At 35.3% G+C, this 13638-nt stretch overlaps 2 protein-coding genes and 2 long non-coding RNA genes across 4 annotated transcripts; 3 read left to right on the forward strand and 1 right to left on the reverse strand.

Moving 5' to 3' along the window:
- Positions 1 to 1582: 1582 nt before the first annotated feature.
- LOC123269884 lies at positions 1583 to 12338 on the reverse strand. The gene is made up of 3 exons (XR_006510490.1): positions 12304 to 12338; positions 5708 to 5710; positions 1583 to 2567 (listed from the first exon to the last, which is right to left on the reverse strand). It is a non-coding gene; the product is annotated as an uncharacterized LOC123269884 (long non-coding RNA).
- Positions 3540 to 5181, forward strand: LOC123269869. The gene is made up of 2 exons (XM_044735764.1): positions 3540 to 4154; positions 4649 to 5181. The coding sequence occupies exons 1-2, from the start codon at positions 3926 to 3928 to the stop codon at positions 4813 to 4815; spliced, it is 396 nt and encodes a 131-aa protein (XP_044591699.1). The 5' UTR covers positions 3540 to 3925; the 3' UTR covers positions 4816 to 5181.
- LOC123269865 lies at positions 8765 to 10405 on the forward strand. Its single transcript, XM_044735759.1, has 2 exons — positions 8765 to 9831; positions 9912 to 10405. The coding sequence occupies exons 1-2, from the start codon at positions 9571 to 9573 to the stop codon at positions 10107 to 10109; spliced, it is 459 nt and encodes a 152-aa protein (XP_044591694.1). The 5' UTR covers positions 8765 to 9570; the 3' UTR covers positions 10110 to 10405.
- Positions 10431 to 13318, forward strand: LOC123269879. Its single transcript, XR_006510485.1, has 3 exons — positions 10431 to 11261; positions 11820 to 11924; positions 12979 to 13318. It is a non-coding gene; the product is annotated as an uncharacterized LOC123269879 (long non-coding RNA).
- Positions 13319 to 13638: the final 320 nt, after the last annotated feature.

Consider the following 13638-nt stretch of genomic DNA (forward strand, 5'->3'; position numbering starts at 1 on the left):
TTTTGAATAGTGAACAAAAATGATGAACAACTCTTTGACTCTCGACACTATGACGTCATCTAGTAGATATTGCTCAGAAACGACTAAGTCCGTTAATTTTCATGTTTGGAAACCTTTCTGGTGATGCGGAAGCTTTAGCTGACTAAGTTCTTTAGAAACTCCATACAATTGAGACTATTGCTAATCTGAGTCTACTAGGATAAATTTTGAGGTCGAAAAATACGAAAAAATAGTTATTTTTTCGGCAAAATAAATAAAAAATGTGAAGTACACTCATTTTTAATGCGTCCTCGCTACTATGTAGTCATAATTTTGTTATCATCAATTTTGACTCTAGATGTTACTCACTTAATTGTCAGCTAAGTACGACTATATTTTTACGGAATTTTATTTTGATAAGCGTATCTAAGAACACTTCACGAACTTGTCGATAGTTCACCAAGCGATGTGATTCCGTTTCAAGGTTCAGCGACGATAACCACTGGTCTTTGTTGCTCCATTACTTAGAACATTTAAATATATACGTACTTCCTGGAGTAGATAGTTTTCTTTCTTAGGTGGTGTCTTCTGTCGTGGTTTCATTCTTGTCAGACAGATTAGATCTAAGCATGATGACTCTGCTCAAGAAGCTCGTCGTTGTAAAGCTTAAAGAGGTCTCTCTGGTGGACTCTCTGGACTCTCTGGTGGACTCTCTGGTGGAGAGTCTCTGGTAAGTCAGACCAGAAACATTATACATGTGTCCCTAAAACCTGGTCTTACCCCTCGGCGGAAGAACTGCTGTTATCAATTGTTCTTATCATTAACTACGCACCTCCGTTACTAAGTTGACTGTCACGCACCGACGTTCATACGTGAGCTCGATAAGTGACGTACTTATCGAGCTCAACATTTGATAGAATGTTGACTAACTAGTAGATCTATTATGTGGTTATTATAATCAGCAAACGTTTTTGTTCTAGTTACATATGAATAATGTTTGTTCCTTATTGTACACATAGATGTTAATTTATCTGAAGAACACGCTATCACGATTTGGAAAAAGCGCAGCAGCGATTTTAGAGAAAAACAGAGTCGTCAAAAACGAAGTTCGATATTTTCTCAGCTGTGGGAGGGGTTTTGGAGCATTCTTTATCAACAAAAAACTCTAAAGGTATTTAACTTTACCCGAACAATATATTTATTTACATACACTATGCTTACAAACTAATCTTAGACCTAGTTTTTACGTGAGTGTTCCACAACGTACTTTTGAAGAGCTTCAGCTGCTTCTTTGAAAACTGGATGTAGCTGGCGAGACACCCTTTCCGTTATTAAGCATGATCTTTGTGATTTAGAAGCTGATCCATAAGATGAACTGTTTGACCCAAATTGACCACTTTCATTAATAGCATGCCGAGACTGCCGCTTAGCGTCAATATCATTATTATTGGTGATTGACGACTTATAGTCTTGTGAAGAAGAAAATACTTTTCGCTGCTTGACGTCAGTTTAGACGTTGGTCATACTTCGTTTTCAATGCGAAATTACTAACTGCATTGGGCGCCAATTGCTGGTTATTCATGTTGCATTTCGTTGCGCTAAATCACTGATAGCGAATCACTGCTTTGCTGAACGAGCAGCTTGATATATTGAATAATGTGTAATGAGTTAGAATTGGTGATTTACTATTATTAGCACGTTTTATCAAACCGGATACCAATGTCGGGATGTATATGTGTTATCAATTTCGGACTAAGCGTTTATATAGGCCACATCAATTGCTTCTCAGAGACTTGAATTCGGGTGCTACTTATAACGATCACATCACTGAGACAGACTTCAATTTAGATATCAGATGCCAATAATATGTCGATCGCGTAAGCTCACTACACGTTTTACAAATATAACATTTGCACGTTAAACAGGTGCTTCCGTGAACGCGTTTCAATGCCATCTAACAGCGAAGACTAAATATCACGCAATCATGTATTCCTCAAGGAACAAATTTTACCACGTTATCGCGCCTCGCGTCTTATTTTTCTGAACATCATTATGTAACTTTCCACGAAATATGCGTCTTTTGGTTGGTGGATAATAAAGAACACTATTCTTGACATTGGTCTCCTAAAGGTTATCGTAGAATGATATACGCTCGTTCGCGAACTGAGTTACTGGTACATATAGCAATTAGTACGGTAGTTTGGTGTTATCTACACTGATACAGGTGAAGAAGATCCAATTCATTGTTTTAATTTGAAATGGAAATTATGGATTGTTCCACAATTAAATGCGCTAAAGATATTATTCATGGGTTCGGCAAATGTTTTTGATATTTTCAGTGAAAGATGCTTCTCTTTATGAATATATAAACAATTAACTGACAATATATAGAGTAATGTAGGAGTTATCAGCCAATCAATCTAAGCGCTTAGGTTGCTTGAATGAGGTCTGCGGTGGGTGTTCTAATTTTTGAGACACATTTATGGCGATCATAGCGCTTTGACTGGCAGCCGGCTGACCTTGACCAGGTTATTGTGCTAGGGTGAGGCAAAGTAAATGAGGGTACATTAATTGTTAGTCGGTCACAGCTGTAATAATAGTGAAGAGCCGAAATAATATATTGATAAAATTTAATTTTAATTATATTTCTTTTTAACTTTATTGATATGATTATTATCTTCACAAAGTATATTTTGCGAGGTCAATAAGTTTTCAAATAAAAGCACAAATCATGTTTCATGATTTCTAACGGATTGTAGTCGTTCAATAAGATTCTTAAAGAAAACAAGATGCTTTTGTCGAAAAAAATATTTTACTTTTTTTTCATTAATTATTACATAAAAATATACCTAGTAACATCCACCACCATCTTCCCTGATATAGTTGACTCTGAACTCTAGCTGCTTGACGCAAAAGTATTAACTAAACCACATAAACTCAGTACAATGAGGGTATGGTACGAAGAATCCGTAGTACTCTGTCAACTTTGGCGCTCTATCGTCGTCATCTACTCGTTGCATCCAAGGGTGTCCATTGTGATACCGCAGTCGTGACGATATTCCTTCGATACGGACTGAGTAGGTTATATACTTTTTGCTGGTCTGGTCATGTTCCGCAATCACTTTGGACACTAAAATTTCCAAACTGTCCATGTCAAATCTTAACCACTCTCTGGGTACGAGACACAAGATTGTGTGAATTCTTATTGGCATTATTATAGACGTCGTGTACTAGTAGAGTCGGAGCGCCGTGAGACTGATTGCATAGTTCGACGTTATGTTTGACATTCGAACACTTTAGTCGTATTTGATCTTGATTAAGCAGCTCATTCAAAATAAGCAGCTGTGCGAATATTTTCTTACTTATGACTACTGAAAAACTTGTTATTTAACAGAATATTTTTGTCAAGAGGTCACCTTAAAGTTACATTAACCCCGATTATAATTCATAAGTACATATGCGCTTATTTTTACTGTAGTTGCATGTTAACGACGGACTTACAACGTTCCAATTGAAGTTTTAGTGTAATAAAAATCAGTTTAAATCACTAAAAAATATATATTTTATTGATATATTTTGGTAGGTTAATTATCAAAATATTACAAAAAGCACCCCTTCATACTTTATAAAGTCGTTCAACGGTTCATATTCCATTAACAAAACCCTCGCTTATCTAGCTTTGTTTGTTTTACAAACATGGACTAGATAACATGGCTAAGTGAATAATAATTAACCTATTAATTGCGAGGTCACACATGTATCCCGGATCCACTTAGCACGTCCAACTGCAGTGATTCATTCAAAACAGTTATCTTATTATGACACAAGTATCTCTAGGACCCCTGACATTTATATCTTAATCACTTTTGCAATCTATATAAGCACCAATCGTATGTACCAAATCGAGACCATATCGAGCTGTATTCCGTGACAGTCAGTGCAAATAATGACCCCGAAGATATTCAGTATTGTCAAGCTTTCCGGAGTCTTGGAGCCGGTCAGAAATTCCTACGTGATCGTCCCGACGTCGTGGGTCAACAGCAAGGATGATGGTTCCGTGACAGTTCCCTACCCATCAGCAGACCAATTGGAGATGGAATTTGTAAGGATTATCACCTGTCAACCAGCGCTAGCAGAATGGAACGAGTATCAGGGTGTCGTCGAACGTGAAGCAGGTAAATTGCTTGATCGTCCCTCCACTTCTCGAATTGTATTTCCGTTTATGGTAAATTCTTACAGGCTAGACTAATGGGGTTCATAGTGTATAGGCGATTCAAGATCTTTTACACCGTAAGCCTTTATTTGCTTAGTTAATGCCTACCTTATCTACCTTCTGTTGCAGCGTAGACCGACTTGTGCTTTCTGTACCGCATTCACCCTGTTTCCCACCACTTTCTGGTCCTCTCTCTAAGTGAGCAGAGATCTACGCACTGGCACGTGGCTAAGCGGTCACCCATCCAAGTAGCAACCACTCTCGATGCTATTTAATATATGCGATAGCCAGTACTGCGTGGCTATCTCTGCCACGTGGCTATCTCATTGTAAATTTTATAATTATTTGTCATTATTTTTTCGATGCAGCTAATTTACTTTGGGACGATTAATGGGTCCCGTCCACGTTGCAACTATCTCCTTCAGGTAATTAAAATCCTACTTCAACTTGTTTCAGATACTTATCAAGCTGGCATGCTGTACGTGAAGCATAGAGACAGCACGCCTTTGGATGAAGAACTTTTGATGCTCTGGACTCGCATCTGCCTCGAGTACGTGGACGAACTTGGACGTTTTCACCCTGCTGCAATAATCTGCAAAATTTGGTCGCGCTTTTGGAAGTAAGGATATTACTAGATAATCCTTTGTGCTGCAATTGTTGTAAAATAACGTAAGTTATTAAAGAGCATTTCATTTACTTGAAGTTTTTCTCTCTCTGTTAGAAACGCGCTGACCAATCTCAGTTCCAGTGACCTTCATTAAGTTTTTATGATAAGTGAAAGCAGTTTTAGTAATTCTTAACGAAAATCAACATTAAGCACCCTATGTATTTTTACGTTACGTACCCTATGTGAAGTTACGTAAATAATTCAAGTAGAGGCGCTTGGCAGAATTCTAGATGAAGCGCATTATTTTCTTTGCACTATCCCTACATGAAAATTCTTATTAACTCGCTTTAATCTCAATATTAGTAGAAGTAAACTGCAAATAGATAGACCACTTATTATCAATAACTACTATTACTATTCACTTAACTAAACTAACTATAATACTGACGAGAGATAAGGGATGTAAATCAAAATCAAAAACACTAGTAGATTTCTTAGATCACCAATTATTCTCACACGGACTAAAGAACGTGGTAGGTAAATACTGACCTATACACTCCAAGCAACGTTATCTACTACGTCACCTATTTAATGTGCTTTAACCAGTTGCATCATATAAATTAAATAAAGTTTGCTAAACTCGTGAGCGTTGGGCATGTGACTAATGTGATTCAAACGAGTTTCCCTTTCAAAAGTAGCTATGTCTTCTGTAACAGGTATTCAGTCGCTAATAATATATTTTCTCTTACTCAGAACAATTTGGCGCCGCACTGTCTGCCGCAATGAATATCCCATAACTGTGGCCATTAAACGGCAGTTAATCACAATGAATTAATTTATGCAAATTATTTTATATCGTTTCAACTTTATTACTATGAATGTTATTAACAACTATGGTTTTTGTCAACTTTCTGATTGGTCTGATTGGTTAGATTCACATTAGTATAAGAGATGGACATTACCAAAAAATCGATTATTACTTAACGTAACATAATGGCTTTGTAGCAAACCTTAAATAAGCGATTCGAAATTTTTAAGTCTGTAAAGACTTTCAACAATTGCCAGGATTTGAAGATTTCAGTCCTAAGAAGTCATATATTTGCGATGTTAAGATAAATAATCAATGCTGCTCTATTGTCATGGTAAGTAGGAAGCATCTTCTTGCCAATCTCATAATGTTAATCGAATCCTCTTAACCCAACGTCAGATAGTTCTTATCAAAGTAGTAGCTGATATATCTATAATGCAGGCTTGTTTAGGTTGCGTATTTACGGTCAGTATTATTTATGCAAATCAAGTTCAATGCTCTCGAATGTAAACAAGTAAGCATGTTAGATGTATGGTACATCGCTGACTGACATTTCGGGCAATGAAGGCATTTAACAAGTGGTGTTTTGATACTTTTTAACTGCTAGTATATATTAAGAGTTGTTAAATCATGTGTTTATTTTATAAAACACGGCGCAGCTGCCTAGTTTCAAAGAAACGTGTAAAAAAGTAATTAAATACCGTCTAAAATAAAATTTCCTCAATCATTAGCTTTGAAAACATTTATTTAATTATGTAAATAATGGATCTTGATTAAACGTAGATTAAAAATACATTGTTATTAAAAATAAAGGAAAACCCAAGTTACTTATTGTTACAATATATACAAGCCACATAAGTAGAGAAGTATTTTTTAGGGTCTGGCTTTTCGGCAAAATCATATGTTTTTCTTAACCATAAATAGTCACTATAATTTTCGAAGCGAGCTGTAACGCCATTGGCCTGCACCCTAAAACTTCCAGTTCTTTTGTAGGTACGATAGTGATCGGAGTGAATTTTCCATAGAGTGCACTCCAAGAAATTGTACTCCTGCCACTCGCGAGGAACCACATAGGTGTTCTTATGGGTCGTAACACTGGGAATGAAAAAAAATGTTTTCAAAAAACACTCAGGGTATTGCGAGTATGATAGTTGGTAGTACTCACGTGTTTCTACAGTTGGGGCAAGACATTTCTATTCGTCTTGCTATTGAGGAGTCTAACAAGATAGAGATAAGAACACGTTTCGGCCAATAACGCAACTGTATACTAGAAGCGAAGACTAACGCATATAAGGAGTCTAAACCACTCAGGTTTAACAATTGAAGATGCGAGTACATCATAGAGAGCAATTGAAAAGGTTGTCAAGAGGTGTCACATCCATTACAATTGTTTTTAGATTGTCTATTCTGTAAATGATTGTTATTGATATTGGTTTGGATATTTCATCGGAACTCAAACTTATTCTAAACTATTTTACTACTTTACCTTAGAATTAGGGCTAGGAACAGTAGACACAAGGAACAAAGACAGCATGGTATATTTTTTTATCTGGTTTTGATGCCCAATCAAATTCATTCCGGGCCCACAAGTAGTCAGAGTAACGTTCGAAGGAAGCCTTTACTCCTATGCGTTTGAGTATGAGGCCTTCACATTCTCCATATTTACGGTAGTAAAACCTCATTTCATCGTACAGAATGGACTCTAAATTTTGACACCCCAGCCACTGGCGAGGGACTATGTAGACTTGTTTGTGGGCCATTTTGCTAGAACAATCAACAAATCATGATAAGTGCAAGATATTTGGGCTTTACAGTATGACCATGGCTTCCAAGTAATACTCACAATTTTTGAGGATAGTGGTAGGACATCTTAAAGCAATCGGTATCAAGTCTTCAGCAGCTTTTGTTGAGCGCATTTAACGGCAGTAATTTATGCAGCTCAAAAACTGTAGCGTAACTATTCACTATGTAACACAAACTGAAATGAGTCAATAATTGAGATTAAATGACACAACTGGCGGAAATCAGTAAGGATGCTGCGAGTACCAGTTGTTTACGTGTGTTATCAGCTGAATTTAAAAGCAATTGACGTTTAGGTACCATCTGGTATCGCGCTATTTTAGTTAATGAGTTAATTCAATATCACTTTTGACTGGAATTGTTCCACTGGGTTATCTGACTGCTAGATTCTTTCGCGAAGTTTAGATCCTCAAGCAGCATGGCACATTCTTGAAAGAGCAGAAAAGTCAGTGTTTTAAACAAATAACATCTGAGTGTTGAAATATTGACGTAGATTGAAAAAAGACACTTACGGCCCTGGCAAGATACAAGAGATGAATATAACAATGTAGTCATTGTGATAAGGATAGGTTCTAGCTATACCGTTTCAGCCAAATATGATTCTGGTAACGCTCCAACACTGCTACGGCACCTTCCAAGCAAACCACAGTACCCTCTATTTTCTTTTTTCTGTAAAAGTTATTTGCAGATACGCCGTCATTAAGTAAAGAGGAGAATCCAATCGTGGATGTTCCAACGTTTTATAGTGAAAGCTGCGAAATGGCTGATCGCAAAAGACCAGAAAATTCGAAGGAAGCTTCTGGGAAGGTGGTTTCAAGACTTTTTCGGTGCCTAAGTCCTACAAAGAGCTACCGTGGTGACGAAACTCCAGCATCTAGTTCTAATTCCACCACTCAGGCTTAAGGATCTAGAAAAAAAGATTCTTCAGCTATAAAAAATCCATCTTGTAAGGAAGATCAGCATTCTAAAAAGATAATTAAATCGATTTCAAATCAGCCAAAGTCTATTTCTTCCAGCAATAGTAGTCTCTCCCAGCCAACACCACCTTGGATTTCTCCAGTACTATTGTACCAATAGCTAAACCAATATAAACAGGCCACAGAACTTATTCTATCGCAGTTGCATTCAAACTTCGAGGAAATTACCAACATTCATGGAAATCACATATCTCTGCTGGATCGTAAAAAGTAATCTTCTCTTAAATATTTACTTATGGAAAATTTTTTATATTTTATTATATAAGAGCAAAGTATAATAAATTAACTCAACATAATTTGTTTATTAATTGCTCTTTAAAATTTAAATATAGGTTTATTATCTCTATACACAAAACACAGTGACTTGCTGAGAATCGAGAGTCTTTTGATAATCTAAGCAATTTTGAGTTAATTAAGCGATAAAATGCACAACCTGTCTTTGTATGATAAATTGGGCGCCCATTAGTGGTACTTATGAATAATTTATGTCAGCATGTTCGAACATATCATGTGTCAGAGTAGCGTTGTACGTATTAATTGTCAGATGAATTGTAGATGCTCTTTAAATATTTTGACCGTGAGTTGAGTCGTTTTTATATAATACAGTGCCCTGACTTTGTCCTCTCAAAAGGTCGAATAATAAGTGAGAAAAAACCCAGTCAAAAGCCTATAATTGAAAAAAAAAATCGGAAAGTTTGTGATCAAACCAAAGTAGCTAACCTCTCTAGAACTTTAGAAAAGTTGGAAGAAGCTAGAAAAATCATGACTTATTTGCAGGAAAAGCAAAAACCAGGTATAAACTTGAAAGCAAATCTTACCGGACAGAATCAGAAATTGATTGCATTTCGCAGGATAACTGGTAATAAGACACGGCTATTTAGATAGCGGCTAAATTGCAAATAACGCGGCAATTTATGAGGTTGTTCTTAATTAGTAAGTGAAACATTTGACCTAAATGTGATGTTAACGCTACAGATCAATAAACGCATCCAATCAAAGCAAGTGACAAAACAATTTCTTCAATTGATCAACCAGACTCAAGAGGCTACTTTTATTGCGTCACTGGCTTGTACCAATTATTGGCAGCTTTTCAAGTCATCAGAACCTTCTTAAATAAAGTTCCAGTCATTTAAAATGACCAGTATCTCGCTGAATTTGCATTCAGTAGCTCCTAGGCTGCTGTACGATGATAATGTCCTTGCTTTTAAATAAAATGCTATACGAACAAGAGGACTTTGTATACAGTACGATAGACGAGTTCTACTGGGATGACGAAGTGTATGAAATGGTGGAGATGGGAGTTTCCGGCTGTGGATGGCTAAGCGTAGATGATCCTGTGTTTTGGTGCGTGGCTCCTGCTTACCTTGAAGAGATCGTCTGGTTATTTCGTACAGCACCGACTCGGCAACCCTATGATGAGCCAGAGCTCCCTCTTACTCTCTTGGAAGTAAGTTGGTTCTTCTACAGTTTTCCGGGTATCCTAAACCGTTATCTCAATTTTGTTCTAAGTTCTTATCTTTATTCTAGTACTATCTACGCATGGACCTCTTGGAACTGCTAGATAAATTGTCTCTAGCACCGAAAAGGATCCATGATGCGTTGTGCATCACATGGGCACGTGTCACCAAGCGCCGCAAGCTTTCAACAGAAAATCGTTTGAACCAATCCTTAAGGCCCAAAATAGAATGGTTGTTCGAACAAGACCTAACGAACTTGAAATTCTAGTTTTTAAATTGAGACAATTATAGATAACTAACTGCGTGATGAGAAAAATTTTTGTACGTAAAATAATCACTATGTTATAGCAGAAAAATGTCATTAATGTATACGTGATTAATTTGGTCTTTGCCTAACGCTGTTGAATTTTTTGTAAATCAATAAACACAATATCGCATAATTAATACATAATATAATGTTTATTATCCTTTTGACTTGATTAACCCAAAAACTTACCAAGTGATTAATCCTACAACGTTTGATCTTGAATTTCTGATTACAAGCTTAATTATACACCTTTATCTCATAACTGAATGAATGTTTTGAAAATACATAAACAAGCTCTGAGAAAATATATATAACTAATTTCGATGTATGAAAAATACCTACGTTACAGTTACGAATTAAAAAATCTTGGCAAGCTGCAACACTTTTGTAAGAGCTCTTTGTTTTATCTTCATTAGAGTTTTTATAAAAGGAAATAAATATTGATTAAGAGTCTGTTGGTGAGATAAGCGTGGGTAGATTTATTACGAATAAATCTACTTTTGACGGAGTATCTCTAAATCCACGAACATTCGGCGAACTTAAGAGTGCGTATTTTCAGACCCATTTGGTGGTGAAACCTCGAATCGAGTGATAGTGTTTCGCTAATTTCAGCAGTGTTAAATAGATATATCCTATGAAAGGGTTCCCGCATTACGTACTGTTAACAAAAGACATCCTTGTCCCGTCTGGGTGGCCGCTCGATGGCATAGATAGGCTAGTGCTCACCTTGGCCGAAAAAATAATTAATGAGAATAATAGTGTTAACTCTATTTTGCAAGTAAAAGACGTTCCCGCGAAATTAGTTACATTAATAAACAACGATGATTTTGTGTATGTGTTTGAGCAAGTTTCTATTACGTAAGTACTGTTGTGACGCTAATTACCAAGGATAGTGACGTGTTGAGGAAAATAAGCAAGTGTGTTTCGTTTTCATTTCAGAGAGACAGTGGGTTCTTATCTTTACGAAATAGTGCTACCGAAGGAAGAAGCGAGCATCCGACGAAGAACATTTAGCGGAAATAGCTTTATTAACCAATCCTGGCCGGATTACGCTATCAGTGTCTCCACAAGAGCTCAAAAGACATCATATTACTTGATGCCACCACATTTAGAGTAAGTTACTTTGTCGTAACTTTTCTGTGAAAACTATATTCAACCGTGCGCAGTTATCTTAAAAACAAATCCAATTTCTTTAGTGTAAGGACATTATCTATATAATAAAATTGAAATATAATCTTTATGAAGCCACTTAGTCATGTAACTTGTCGAATTTGTCATAAGCATGACAATATATATAATTCTACATTCAGGAGTGCGCACATTATTTCTAGTTTAGCACAGTAATTGGAAAAAAATAATTTTAGATTGATAATTACTCTCTATTAACAAAATTAATAATTTTATCTATTACGTTATTTGGTAGTTTAATAATCAGTAATCTAAAAATAAATATTATATGTTACTTGAATAATGAATACATTAATTTCTCAACATTTTTATTATTCGACAACTAAATTATTGTATAAATTATTCAAATAACTAGTAAATTAGTTATGATAATTACTCATTATTGGAATAATTAACAATTAAAATTTTTTAATAACAAAACTTTAGTAAAGATTGCAATCTAGAGGCTCCGCGTGTCACAATAATTGATTTATTGTTCAATAGGACGTCTTCACGGTTCTACTACTGTAGCTTCTGCAGTCAGTGATACACCGAAAACCTCGCTGCAATACAAAATAATTTAGCCGACTGTTTGTTATTGCTTATAAGGTTTGTATAAGATTTTTTATTACTTTAAATTAATCAATTTGCCAGTTGTAAATCTTTTAATCAAAACAAATTAGTTTTGGCTCTAATCAAGCGCACTAAGTGGTTTATAACTTGTTTGCATAAAGACCTTATCAATTATAGACAGTAATAAAATAATAACACCACGTTTTTTTTTTTTTTTTTTTTTTTTAAACAAGAGCTTAATAACATTTAGTTTTTCTAATTAAAATTTTTGTGAAAACAAAGTTTTTGGCACAAATCTAACTTGTTTTTAATAGCTTACATTTGTGCTATAATATTTAATATCTGCGCATATATTTCCACCATTTTACGACTTTTAAATTACCTTAATAGATTTGGCACATTTAGCGTTGTATACAAATTGAACTATTATTCATTCCAAGACACAAAATTGAAATGAATATGTTGTCATGTCGAATTAAGTTTGGGATTCGTGATCATAAAACTGTCAAATCGGAGATGTTACAGATAAAAAAGAATATTTATTTACCATACCGCTTGTTTTACTGGACAAAAGTCGTAAAAACTGGAGCAGTATATGAATGTCAGTTAATTTTACATTATCTCAGTCTTTAAAAACGTGTCATTTTGAATGTGTTAGATAGTAAACAAAAAGATATCAAAATTTTCCGTTATTAGTACCAACAACGCTTCTATATATAGAGAGGTTACCATAAAGTAAGGATTACAAATCACTAATTCCTTCGATAGACAAGACGTCAGTAACAGGCGACTACATCACTGCCAATCAAGATTAGTTGATCTTAACTTGAACATTTTTTTTTTTAGAATAGAGAGCAATAAAAACGGGAACAAGAGGGAAAACTTGAGTCGTAAATCCTAGCCTTCTCGAGCGTTTTATTCATAATTATTAACATCAGCGGTAAATATTTTTGTTTCCTTAATAAACAAATTACGTCGTCCCATCACGAGGGTCATCAACTTTTTCATGAACCCGTCACTTCGTCGGAACGTTAATCCCCACTTCGGATGAAAAGAGCTTAAATTCATGTTTTTCTCCTCTTTCTTTCAGTTGACCTGTGAACCGATCAAGATGCCCACATCCATCACAGACGCTACTTCAGTTGCGTACAAGGGTGCTTCCATCATGAGCCAGCACACTGAAGCTTCAGTACGTCGCCAATCATGGACACTAGAGGTTTCGCCCCAGAAGAGGAATCAAATTTGGGAACAACGTAAACTCTTTATGAGGGACATGCTTGTCAGTGCTACAGATTCTTCGTGTAAAGTGACTGTGCTGCGACGAAGCAGCAGTGACCGAGCTATGACGAAGGATAATACAAACCGTTCTTAATTAATAATTAATATTTGTAAGTGTTTGTCTTTTAAGTTTATATTTAAAGTGCAGATTAAGGTTTTTTTAGTTATTAAATTATAATGTACACTCTAAAAAATTTGCGGAGTGAACGCGGAGTGACTGAAGAGTGAATGATTTTTAATTGATTCACTCCCAGCGGGAGTGATATTTATTCCGAGAAGGAGTTAATTTTTATTAATAATAAAATTCACTCCGCATTCACTCCCAAAATAAATGAATTTAGAAATAAATAAATTTTTGTAAAGAAAATATTTTTATAAACCCTTTTTATATTAAATTATTAAAAATTTAATTTATTATTTTTAATAATATTTAATTTTAATTATTATTATAATGTTTTTATTTATTTTTTTT

The sequence above is a fragment of the Cotesia glomerata genome, linkage group LG7 (genome assembly GCF_020080835.1).
Source record: "Cotesia glomerata isolate CgM1 linkage group LG7, MPM_Cglom_v2.3, whole genome shotgun sequence".
NCBI classification, from domain to species: domain Eukaryota; kingdom Metazoa; phylum Arthropoda; class Insecta; order Hymenoptera; family Braconidae; genus Cotesia; species Cotesia glomerata.